This window comes from Condylura cristata, unplaced genomic scaffold (genome assembly GCF_000260355.1).
Source record: "Condylura cristata isolate star-nosed mole 26May11 unplaced genomic scaffold, ConCri1.0 scaffold00015, whole genome shotgun sequence".
NCBI lineage: Eukaryota > Metazoa > Chordata > Mammalia > Eulipotyphla > Talpidae > Condylura > Condylura cristata.
In genome coordinates, this window is record NW_004567116.1 from 48,681,371 (window position 1) to 48,694,376 (window position 13,006).

The 13,006-nt window shown below is 38.8% G+C and overlaps 1 protein-coding gene across 3 annotated transcripts in view; it reads left to right on the forward strand.

The window, feature by feature from the left end:
* The first annotated feature begins 219 nt into the window (after positions 1 to 219).
* The window catches only part of EED (embryonic ectoderm development), a 34,283-nt gene continuing 21,496 nt past the window's right edge, over positions 220 to 13,006 (forward strand). For 2 of the 3 annotated variants that reach the window (XM_004683268.2, XM_004683269.2), the window contains exons 1-3: positions 220 to 1,179; positions 5,799 to 5,951; positions 7,964 to 8,056. In XM_004683268.2, the coding sequence (XP_004683325.1) occupies positions 1,066 to 1,179; positions 5,799 to 5,951; positions 7,964 to 8,056 (360 nt within the window). In that variant the 5' untranslated portion in view covers positions 220 to 1,065. The remainder of the gene's footprint in view (positions 1,180 to 5,798; positions 5,952 to 7,963; positions 8,057 to 13,006) is intronic. The other variant, XM_012725738.1, reaches the window with a different exon arrangement.

Genomic DNA, 13,006 nt, shown 5'->3' on the forward strand with positions numbered 1-13,006 from the left:
GCCTTGTTCAGGGCCTTGATAAGCTTTTACCGGTTAAAAAGAGCTCTTCGGTTGGTAACTTCTTCCAGCCTAGAATCGTATTATATAGTCTTCGGATGTTCTTAGTTAAACTTTACCCAATATTGGCACCGACCGGGTGAGGATTATCACTCGTCGCTATAAACATACATCAGAATTTCATCAAGAATTCAGGATGCGTCCAGAAGCTATAGAAGGCAACGCTTTGAAATCCATCCCGGGCTACGGAAACCCGGTGGAAAACCACCTGGCTGAGCAACCAAGATTTCGAAGGGGTGGGGCTTGGGGCAGGCCGACCCGGAGAACCCAGCGCGAGAATGCTCTCGGCGCATGCGCACCGCTGAACGGTAACTTCCACTTGCGAGATGGGGGAGGCGAGTGAGAAGCAGTCTAGTTTCTGACTATTCGTTCTCAACCGAAACTAGGTTGTGAAAAGTTCCGTGAACAACGGGAGGACGTTCTCCTCCGAGCTCAAGATTAAGGACGCCTGGCATGCAGCGCCCCAGCAGGAGGTGACTTCTCGTCGTTTTCCCCGTCCCTTGGGACTTTGGTGGTCTAGTCCATTCCGCCGACTTTCGAGACCTCGCAGCGGGTCGGGGATCGAAGGATTGGGCCAATTGCGGCTGAAACGTCTTTGGAAGGAGGAAGGGGTTAAGGGTGCAACCCTTTGAGTTCCGCCTCTCCCTCTTCGAGGCGGCGGTGGGGAAGGGGGACGAACGCTGTACAGCCCTAGAAAGCCGACGGATCACACCTCCCCGTGCGAACTGCCGGGAGGGCGGCGGGAAAGGGGCAAGACGGGAGTAGGGAAGGGGCAGGAGCCGGGCAGCCGCGCGGGAGGGCGCGCGCGCGCGCCCCTTTTTCAGCAGTGTGGCGGGGTCGCACGCTCGCCCGCCTCGGCGGCTGGGCGCGGTTTGCGACAGTGGGGGGAGCGGTGGCGGTGGCGGCGGCAGCGGCAACTTTGCGGCAAGCTCGGGCCGGGCTTGCTTGACGGCGGTGTGGCGGAGGCCCCGCCCTAGGCGGCAGGAACCTGGAGGGAGGCGGAGGAATATGTCCGAGAGGGAAGTGTCGACAGCGCCGGCGGGAACAGACATGCCTGCGGCCAAGAAGCAGAAGCTGAGCAGCGACGAGAACAGCAACCCCGACCTCTCCGGGGATGAGAATGTGAGTGCCGCCCGGAGCAGTCCCACAGGGACTCTGGAGCGAAGTTTTTAGTTCTTTTGAAACTCGGCGCGGGGGCTGGCGGGCGCCTGTGGGGGAGGGAGAGGTGTCACCCTCCACCTCTGGAAAACGCGGGCGTGCTAGGAGAAAGTCGGGCTGTTCTCTGGGGATTTTTGAGCTTGGGCCGAGGGCCGGCGACGGAGTGGTTTAGAAAGAGAGGTGGACGCAGGGGGTGCATTGAAATCCTTTTTGTGGAGGCTGAATGGTCGGGCCTTGGGGGATCGGGGGAGGCGTGCGAATCCGAGTCCGCGAGTTTAAAAGGCACGAGAGGCGATTGTGAGAAAGTTGGAAGGGAGGCCAGAGTGTGTTAGAAACTCTGCTGAAGAAGCTTAGTGACTGTGTGCGCCACTCTTAGACCCTAGGATTGTGCGGGGTGGGAAGAGTGAGGGAGTTTGGAGGACTCATTTAAAGGGGGGGTTGTGTTAACGCCTGTCCTGTCAGTAGATGTTGTTCCTGACAGGCGGTTTTCAGGTGGAGCAGAATTTCCCCAGAGAGAGGGAAAGCGATTGGCTTCGAGGAAGGAAAGAGCTCGGACGGTGGTGATTCTTTTTGAAACTTTTGACTAAGATAAAAGGGACGACCTGGAAGATTTTAGGCAACGGTGATAAAAAGCACTGATAAATGTCTGTAGTGTAGACTCGTGGCCTCGCAAGTGTAAGAAGTTTTGGAATCAGAGATTTTTTTAAGTTCTGTAATCATCTCGTTCCAACAGTTGACCCAGATTTGTTTAAGTAAATCCTCAGTGATAACCGAATTGAGATAAATACTTTTTTGAGTTTTAAGTTTACATCCACTAAGGTTAGCAAAAATGACTTGACGATTCATTCAAAACAACTACCCCCAAACGTGATCCCACTTCTCATAATAATTGACAGTAGCATCTATCTGTTTAAAATCTAATTTAAAGTATTACGGAGAAATGGTGTTAAGTTCTCCGTTTGGCTGGTTTTAGGAGTAACTTACATTTTTACACACCCAAGTCTAAAATTCTGCATCACTCTCACTCACTAAAGCATAAATATGACATAGTGTCGTGACTATAATGTGAAAGAAGTTTTGTAGATAGAGATGTTGTGGGAATTGTATGTGGGATTTGAACTTGGAAGTTTCTGGAGAGTTTGAATGTTGAATAAGTACTTTAAATCTCTTTTTCCTCTTGTGCTTCTCAAGCTTGGCATGTATTGGGTTCTAACATTTTTTTTTGTTTTCTTCACTCCAGACTTTGGAACCCTGTTTTTGCATTTCCTTAAATTTCTCTAGGAAGATTATGTTAGGGGCACAGATACTGTCAATAACTATTGGGACTAAGGAAAATTTCAAAGGTCCAAATAATTGAAAACTTTTTTTCTTTTTGCAGACCCTGGAGGGATTGTATTTAGTGTGGTTGGATTAAGTCTTTGTTTTGGTTTCTCCATTTGGGTAGGGATTTACTACATCTTTTGTGCCTGGATAGCATAATGAGGGCCAAAAGCAAGTGGGAAAGAATGCTGCTTCTGAGTTGGAATTGTTTAAAAAAAAAAAAAAAAACCTGGGTAAATCTAGAGATCTAATTGACATTTTAATGAATCTAGCAGCATCTCACTGCTGCAAATAGAGAGGTGCCCCGCGGAGTTGTACAAAATGGATGGTTTTAATAGAGGGTGGGACAAGAAAAGAAAGAAAGCCACCTTCCCTTAAGGGAAGGCAGGGGGTCTTATCAATGCACTCTAGTGCTGACAGGAAATTCCTCCTTGATTCCTTTAAATTTTCACATTTGGGAGAGGCTGAAACTACAATTAAATTAGTTATTAAACTTTGATGGGGTTTAGCATAAACTCCATTTTGGTCCCGTTTTCCTTTTTTTAAGCTAAGTTAAGGTATCTTGAGCAATGACTACTGTTAAAGTGAATCACATAATTGAAAGGGCATGCTTAAATTTATTGACTACTTATCCCCACCTTTTTAAGGTCCCGCACAGTAGTTTCGGGAAGAGTACCCCAGGTACTCTTTACTCTGGTAGTAAGACTTTACTCTGGTAGTAAGATTAGCTGACTGAATCCAAAGACTTTTGCTTAAGTAAACCCTCTAGCAAAAAGAAAAGGAAAATTACAACCCCTGTCTGTATCCTTGTTTGGCACGCGAAGATGGAAGTCGCGTCTTGGGCACAGTATCTTCTATGTTGCATAGGTGGAATCGCCCTGTATACAATATTAATCAGCAAGGTTTTAATTTAATTTATAGATTAAATGAAAACATTTTGACTATGTGACAGTTTCATTTGATCTCTTTTTGATTCCCTTTTGGACAAGAGTAGATAAAAATATGCAGTGTATCCTAACATTCTCAATACATGGCTTACTTAGTTGACTTTTTAGCAAAAATGTAAAGGAGCTGGAATATGTCTAAAAGTTTTGTTTTATTTCTGTACTTACAAGATACTTTTCAGAAAAAGGTTAAGTAAATAAGTGTTAAAATTTTGTCAAACAGTACACATTATATAAATGAAAGGAGAGGTGAAATTGTAAATGGAGACAAACCTTTTTTCGTTGGAAAGACATCTTTAAAAATTTTAAGAGCGCTGAAAGGTAGTGAAAAGGGTTATACATAGTGTATGGTTTTCCATAGAAACAAAATTGTTTTCAAAATTTGCAGATATGGGGTATAACTAAGTGGTTTGATGGAGTTTGGGAAAAGAGCAAATAAAAAATAGTTTCTGCACTAGATTTTATCTAAATACAAGGAGAAATAGAAAAGGTGATTTCAACCAAACACTGGACTGATAATATTTACATTAAATTACTTTTCATATATTTGAGCACCTCTGTGCCAACTATCCACTCATTCCTTATATAATTTTAATAAGTATTTTTCAGAATATATATTTGTGATTTTTTTTTTAAGCACTTCATTTTGGTAGGAACCTTCTGAGGGTTTGAAAACCACGCTCAAGAAATGTTGCACAACATTGTTTTTAAGTCACTTAATATGGACTTTTAATATAGGTTTTGACATTCCAATTAATTTTTAACCTTCAGTAATACAAAACTAGTTTTGTTACAGGACAGGGAGAGAGGCACCATTGAACCCCTAAACCTGCCTGTTCTAAATAGGTTCTGCCATCCACCACATCAAGACAAGGCATAAGAGCTTTAATAAGGAAAGGAACTTTAAATATAAAGGGTGTGCAATACAGAAAAGACAAAGAATATAGTTTCTAAGTCAAACACCCAAAGTTACCCATCCCCTCGTGGGAAAAGTCCAACCAAAAGGGACTGGCCCAAAGCAAGACCTGAAAGCCCGCCACAAGCCTAAAGCACCTTCTGGCCAGGACCCATAGAAAGGGGTCAGATATGTCCAGACAAGTCTGGGAGAAAAAGAACAAAATAAAAATCAAGATAAACGCTGCCATAGTTAACCTCCCCATGCGACTCTCACCCCGCATCTGTTTCAATCAGTCAGGGCCAAGAAACAAGCATGGTTTCTTCACATGTCTCTGCTCCATGTGGCTCCCTTGGGTCACCTTCTGGCTCCATCCTGCTTCATTCTTCAGACTCCTTCTCTCCACTCCTCTCCCCTTTCTCTTCCCCTCAGCTCCACCTTCATTCTGGGTAGGGCAAGGAACCTGGAACTTCCCCTTTTCCTGGGGACCACCCTGTTACAAATTTAAAAGTAGTAATTTAGAAGTAAATTACTGAGGCAGTGGTTCTTAGACTATGTTCTAAGTTAATAGGTATTACATGGAAATAGACTTCCTCTGTAATGAATTGAGGAATTATTACTCTAAAGTGATAGGTTTAAAATAGATCTCTTTTTCCTGAAGAATTTATAGGACTATGTAATGAAAGAAGGTTGTAAAACCCTCTTTTGAGGATTGAGGGCCACTAATAATATCTTGTGGACTAGAGAGAGTATAAATTCAGTAAATTTTCAAGGTATTCTGCCCTACATTTAGGAGATTTACTTTTAACTAGAGAGTTACTGAAGAGCTAATATAAGTATCATTTTTACTCTAGAGCTATGAGGCAAATTTTACTTGCAAGTAGCACAAAAGATATAAGACTTAAAAAAATTCTAAGTGACTTCAGTGTTAAAAAAACAGTAGAATTTGAAGAAAATAACAGGGTTTTCAAAAGTTGAATTTAGAGTAGGGAGCACTAACACTCCAGCCTCAAAGTTACCCACCCCTATGCTCCAAATTGAGCAGCAGTTAAAGAAATTACGAAGATTTGTGTTCAAATCTTCAGATTTAATTTTATTTAGGAACCAGAGCTTTGGGTTTGAAACCCAGCAAACCAAACTAGTAGGAGACCAGATAGGCTCTCTAAGCAATCCATATTGATCCAGCTGTACCATTTGGGAAGGTTTATGAATCAATGTGGCAGAGGGGCAATTCACTTGTATAGCAAATTCTACTGCTAGCAGGTTCACTTTTTATCCCTACTTGGAGCAGAAGTACCTTTTTCTGTTTCTTGTAAAAATTATTAATAAGTTCATTTAGTTCATTCAGCAGCTACTAAGAATAAATAATTTGCTTCTAAATATATTGCTGTTTGATATAATTTTTCCTAATTTACTGTTTATAGGATGATGCTGTCAGTATCGAAAGTGGTACCAACACTGAACGCCCTGATACACCTACAAATACGCCAAACGCACCTGGAAGGAAGAGTTGGGGGAAGGGAAAATGGAAGTCAAAGAAATGCAAATACTCCTTCAAATGTGTAAATAGTCTAAAGGTACATGTGACTATTAATAACCTTCAGAATTATTTCTCAGTAGTAACGTTATGGTTAAGACATTAGTCAAGTTTTAAATATTTTAAAATTATAGTACTTTTATGTTTTTATTGTAGTGCAGATTACAAAGTGATTTGTGTCCATTCCACATCTGGTTATTTTGTTTTGATTTAAAATGGGTAATAGTAAAGTAGGCTGTTTATAATTTTTTAAATGCTTTTACTAGTAAAAAGACTTTGGGAAATACTACTCTTCATAATTTGAAATAACCTATAAACATAACCCACTTTCTGGTACCTGTTTCTAAAAACTGTTAACTTTGAACCAGCATACATTACAACAGATGTAAAAAAATTTAAGTAGTCTTCAGAAAGCTGAAGAAGCTATACCTCTATGGAAATTATTTTCCTTTGGTAGAGCAGTATTCATTACTGACTGTCTTAAAAAAGGGAAATATCTTAGAATATTTAAAAAAAAAACAGCAAAATAACACCACTTTGTGTCTATTTAATTATATTAAACCTATTTTTAGGTAGCATGTCCAAGGGTGTTTTTAACTGTTGCTTAAATTTTTCAAAAACCTAAAGGTGTCAATTTTTTTAAAGATTTATTTACTTATGGCCCTCCCTGATGGTGCAGCAGGTAAAAGCACAGCACTAAGAAGCCAAAGCCACTGCAGCATGAGTTTGATTCTCGACCTGGAGGTGATACACATGGCGTGGCAGACCTCTCCTGACCTGCCTGCTGCTCCTCTCAGCAGTGTTTTTAGCCAGTTCTGCCTGTTCTGCTCCCCACTCTGTCTCTGGTGAATCCTCTCACCTTCCTACACCTCTGGCCTATACCCCAGTTCTGTATGCATAAATAAAAAAGATTTATTTACTTACTCATACAAGAACTGGGATACAGGCCAGAGATACAGGGGGTTGAGAGCATTAACTGGGCCATGTGGGTCACCCACTGGCCAGGGATTGATTCATGCTGCAGTGACTGAACAGCCTCATAGTGCTGTTCCCCAACCCATTGCACACTGGGGTCAAGATGTGACTTTTCAAAGGATAAAAATAAAAGTTGTTGTACCTTAAAAACGAAAACAGTGTGTTCAGCTAACTATGAAAGCTACTATTGAATACCAAGAGATTGCTAGTGAAATCCTAATGCTAAAAAATAGCTTCTTGAACAACAGTGAGTAGTTTTGTATACCTCTTTACAATTTCTGGTAACTGTCAAGTTATGCTCTGTTCACTCCTATTTGCCTCACTATCTAAGTAGTCTTGTTTGTATAAAATTTCTTTGGATGTTTCACGTTTAGAACTCAAATTTAGGGTTAACTTACACTTGTCTTTATAAAACTAATATAAAACAGTAATTTGAGTGGAGTTCTGAAGTGCTTCACTTTACCAAGGGAAATTTGAACCTAATAAAATTTAGTGAGTGTGGTCCTCTCTGGTGGCCAATGGGTTAAAACACTGCATTACGCATTAGGAAGCTCTCCAAAGCCACTATTACACAGCAGTGTATTTTACTAGATTGCCTGTTCTGCTTCCCACTCTGTCTCTGGTGAATACTCTCACCCCCTGCACCTCTGGCCTATATCCCTGTTCTGTAAGCATAAAGAAATCTTTAAAAAAAAAAAAATTTAGTGAGTGCAAGCCTAGCTTTATTAATGCTTAGGTAATTTGTTTCCTAAATCAGGAAAATATAACTTCCTGGTTTATTTTGATTCAGAAGTCTATGGTTGGTGTTAAGGTGGTAAAAGACAAATATCAAAGTATTTTCATCGATGGGTACTAATTCCCTAACCTGATTTCAGTTAAGTCAGTTATTAAAAAAACAGCCATGTCACTATTTGAAAATGTCAGAACTAGAGTAGATGTCTTTAGTGTCGGGTCAACTTTTCGTATACAAAAGAGCAGCTTGCACTTTGGGAAAAAGCCACTAGGAGGATGGTCCATTAACCAATTTTTATTTCTAAAATGTATTAATTTGTTTTAAATTTCATGCTTATCTTACAGGAAGATCATAACCAACCTTTGTTTGGAGTTCAGTTTAACTGGCACAGTAAAGAAGGAGACCCACTAGTGTTTGCAACTGTAGGAAGCAACAGAGTAAGTACTGAGGGCTCTCGTTAGCTATTGGCTATTATCAGACTGGTATTTTATAAATATTGAAATGTATTTTGAAGTAAAGTTTATTTATCTCTTGACAGTATTTTCTGATATAAAAGGAAAGCTTTTTAGGAATCGTCAGATCAAAACTAGTATTAATGACTGAAATTACATTTTATTTCATATTTTTCTCCCAGTTGCTCATGAAACAGGTTTCTATTTCTGCTTTGTACTTTGCCCCAAAGTTTGGACTTTTTTTTAAAAATAAGGGAAAAAAAGGAAATATCTCTTGGAATATAACCTAGTTAGCAGTCGTATAAAGAATATTTTTCAAAAATATCAATATAGATGAGATTTTATTAATATGTAATGGTAGATGATTCAGAAACTCAGTTCTTCTGTACTTATAGGCAATGCTAACATAACTATAGGTGTAAAAAAGCTGGACAGAAATTTACATTTAGAATTACAGAATGCTAGATTAGATTATATGGCAAATAAAGGCCCATGAGATAGTCATTAGTAGACAAAATATATGGTCTTTGTAATTAAAACATAAATGCCCTATGCCTACCCTAAGATTTTTTTCTTTTCCTCTGCTTTCTTTTCTCTCCCAAGTTAGATCATGTATTTATTTTTTCCATAATCTTTGCTTTATTTAGAGTCATGTAGTATCATTGGAAAAGAAACTTCCTTTTTTTACTGTTTTTTTCCCCTGCCACCATCCTTTATATCCTCTGTTCCTTTCCTTAACCCCTTCCCTTTTTAACCTGAGAGCCTTTATAGTGTTTATTAATTTGACCAATTTTTCTAAATATTTTACCTTTATTGAGTTGTCTGCTGTGTAAATGTCCGGTATTTGTTTTTATCATTCTGACTTGCTTTACTGCTAGTAATTTTCTCAAACTTCCTCCATTGTGTTGAAAATGGTATTTCATCCTTTCTTATGATGAATACTACAGAGTACAGATACACCACCTCGTCTTAATCCAAATCCAGTCCTCTACTGATGGAAATTCAGTTGGCTTCTATGTCTTAGCTATTGTATATAATGCTGCTGTCAACATTGTGGAACGTGTGGCTTTTTGTGTTGATGGTTTCATATTTGGATAGATGCGCCAGTGGGGTTGCTTGGTTGTACATTTCTTCAGTTTTTAATTTTTTAAGGTAAATCCAGATTGTGTTCCATGGTGGAACTACCGTATTATACGCCTACCAGGAGAATAATAGGGTTCCTCTTTTTCTCTATCCTTGCTGGCACCTGGTGGTTTTCTAGTACTATGTCAGTCTCACCAGTTGTGATAGTATGTCATGGTTTTAACTACATCGCTCTCATTGGAAACAGCAATGAGCATTGTTTATTATTATTACATTTTCTTTGGTGAATTGTTTCTTCATATCTGCTGCCTGTTAATTAGGGTGTTTGTTTTTATTGTTAAATTGTGAATTTTATATTTCTTGGATATTAGCCTCTTATCAAGTAAACATTGCATGGCTGTTATCTTCAGTACAGTCCCTCCTTAAAAAAAAAAAAAGATTTTAAAGATGTGGTACATATATACAATGGAATATTACTCAGCAACCAAAAAACAGAAACACATGTCTTTTCAGCAACTTGGATAGAGCTGGAAAAGATCATGCTTAGTGAGATAAGCCAGAAAGCGAAAGAAAAATACCGGATGGTTTCACTTATAGCAGGAGTATAATGGACCAGGCGAGAAAATAACAAAAATAATGAACAAACCATATACCAGAGATATTTTGCGGGGGTGGAGTGGGGAATGGGATCAAAAATGGGGGAGAGGATGCACGGGTGACTTGGTGATGGGAAACCCGCGGGGATTACAATTGAGATGGGGGAAAAATGTACAAAATGATGTAAAAATAAACTTTTGTAATAATAAATAAATAAATAAAAAGATTTATGTATGTATACAAGAACTGGGTGTGGGCCTGAGGTGTGGGAGGTGAGAGGATTCACCAGAGACAGAGTGGGGAGCAGAACAGGTAGATCTACTGAAATACACTGCTAGAGGGAGCAGCAGGTGAGACAGGAGAGGTCTGCTGTATCATGTGGGTCACCTCCCTGCCTGGGGGTTGGACTGTGCTACAGTGGCTATTGAAAGCTTCATCACCTTTGCTTTTAACCCCTTGCCACCAGGAAGGACCTGAAGTATCTTTTTAATCTTTTCATATTTTCTTTTGCTGTGTAAGTACTTTTAACTTGAGTTAATTCCAACTGTTTATTTTTATTTCCCTTGCATAGTGGTTGAGCCACCAAAAAATATTTGATGTCATGCAAGATAACACCAATGTTTTCTTTAATGTATTTTATTGTTGTTAATACATTTGGAATTGATTTTTGTGTTTGGAGTTAGGAAGTGATCCAACTTCATTATTTTGTAAGTGGCTTTCCAATTTTCTCAGCACCTTCATTAAAGAGATTGTCCTTTCTCCATAACTGCTGTTATCAGAGATTATATATTGACCTATATGTGGGTTTATTTCTGGCTTTCAGATCTTTTCCACTATCTGTATCCATTTTTGTGTCAATACTGTATTGTTTTCAGTACTGTTGTTTTTTTATTACAGTTTGAAATTTGGTAACATGATACCTCCATTTCTTTTTCTCAGAATTATCTTTGCAATTCAAAACCGTTTGTACTTTTCTTTAAGTTTCAGTATTCTGTTTCTTTGAAAAATTAGCATTTTAATGAAGACTTAGGTTTTAGGTGGAATAGTGGTTTTGATTTTGCTGATTTCCCCTATCTATGAACATGGAATGTCCTTACACCTCCATATGTCAATGTCTCAGTTAGTGATAGTTTCACTTCTCAGACTCCAAAACCTTTAACACTGAGTTAAGCAGAAGTGATGGCAGTGAATATCACCTTGTTCTTGATCTTAAGGAGAAAGCTTTCAGTTTTACAGTATTATATTGGTTGATAGTTTCTGTTATGTGGCTTTTATTGTGTTGAGGTAGGTTCCTTTTATTACTGTGTTAACGAGTTTTAGTCATAAGGGGGTGCTGAATATTATCAGTGGCTTTCTCTGCACCTTGATATTCCCATGACCTTTATCTTTGTTGTATTAAAACAATGATGTTTTACTTCAATTTAGGTATATTAGACCATTATTGCATCCCTGGGATAAATCCCACTTGGTCATGGCATATAATCCTTCAGATACTTTGTTGAACTTGATTTGCTAATCATCTTGTTGAAGATTTTTGCATTGATGTTCATCAGACTTGATGATCTGTAATTTTCTTTTGCTATCTTTGGTTTTGGTATGGAGCTGTGTTGTCGTTGAAAAATGTATTAGTGAGTACTTCCTCTTGTATTTTTTTTTTTTTTTTAAGATTTTATTTATTTGCAGCTGGGGTACAGGCCAGAGCTGCAGGGGGCAGAGACAGAGTGGGGAGCAGGACAGGCAGATCAACAAAGTACACTGCTGAGGGGAGCAGCTGGCAGGTCAGGAGAGGTCTGTTGAGCTATATGGATCACCTCTGGGACAGGTGGGATCGAACTCATGCTGAAGTGGCTTTAGCTTCTTAGTGTTGTGCTTTAACCCACTGCGCCACCAGGGAGGGCCTCCCTCTTGTATTTTAAAAATGTTTTGAGCAAGATAGGCATTCGTTCTTCTCAAAAAATGCATAAAATTCATTTGTAAAGTCATCTGCTCTGTTATTTTGGGGTAGGGAGATTTTTTTGTTGTTGTTGCTTCAATTCTATGCTTCTGATCATTTTATTTAGATCGTGCATTTTCCTCCTGGATTGGTTTTGGTAGATTATATTAATCCAGAAATTTGTTTCTTTAAAATTGTTGAATTTATTTGGTATATAATAGCTCATAATAACCTCTTATCCTTTGTTTTTCTGTATTATCCATGGTAATTTATCCTCTGTTATTTGCAATTTTTTTTTTTTTTTAAGATTTATTTATTTGTGCATACAGAACTGGGATACAGGCCAGAGGCTCAGGGGCGGTGAGAGGCTTCACCAGAGACAGTGGGGAACAGAACAGGCAGATTGACAAAGTACACTGCTGAGGGGAGCAGCAGGCAGGTCAGGAGAGGTCTGCCACACCATGTGGTCACCTCCGGGGCAGGTGGGAATCAAACTCATGCTGAAGCGGCTTTAGATTCTCAGTGCTGTGCTTTAACCCGCTGAGCCACCAGGGAGGGCCTACAATTCTTTTTTATTAATTTTTTCTCTCTTCTTTATTTACCTAGCTAGTAGTTTTATCTTTTTTTATCTTCAGAAAAAGCCAACTTTTACATTCATTGATTTTATTTTTTATTCATTTATTTTACTTTTATGTAGTCTGAGCTGTTTATCTTCATTTTCTTTACTTATGGAGATGAATTTTCAATGATGTTTCTGAGATGTATTAGAAAGTCTTTTGCTTATGCTTTCTTCTATGTATTTTATGGTGTCAGGTCTTACATGTAAGCCTTTTATCCATTTTGAGTTGTTTTTTTGTGCATGGTGAGAGGTAGTAGTCTAGTTTCATTCTTTCGCATGTGGTGGTCCAATTTTCCAGCACTATTTTTTGAAGAGACTTTCTGTGTTCCAGTTTATGTTCTTTGCTCCTTTGTCCCAGATTAGTTATCCATTTATGTTGACTTTATTTCTGGACTTTGGGTTAAATTACATTGGCCTGCCTGTTTTTGTTCCAGTACCATGATGTTTTTATTATTGTGGCTTTTTATTATAGCTTGGGAGATCAGTACCTCTATGTTTTTCTATTTGAAGTTTTTTTGATTCCATGTGAAGTTCAACATTCATGAAATGTTCCATTTCTTTGAAAAGTGACATTGAGATTTTTATTGAACTGAATATATAAATTGCTTTTGATAGAATGGCCATTTTGATAATGTTAATTTCTTCCAGTCCATGAGCAGAAGGATGTCTTTCCATTCGTTTGTGTATTCCTCTATTTTTTTTT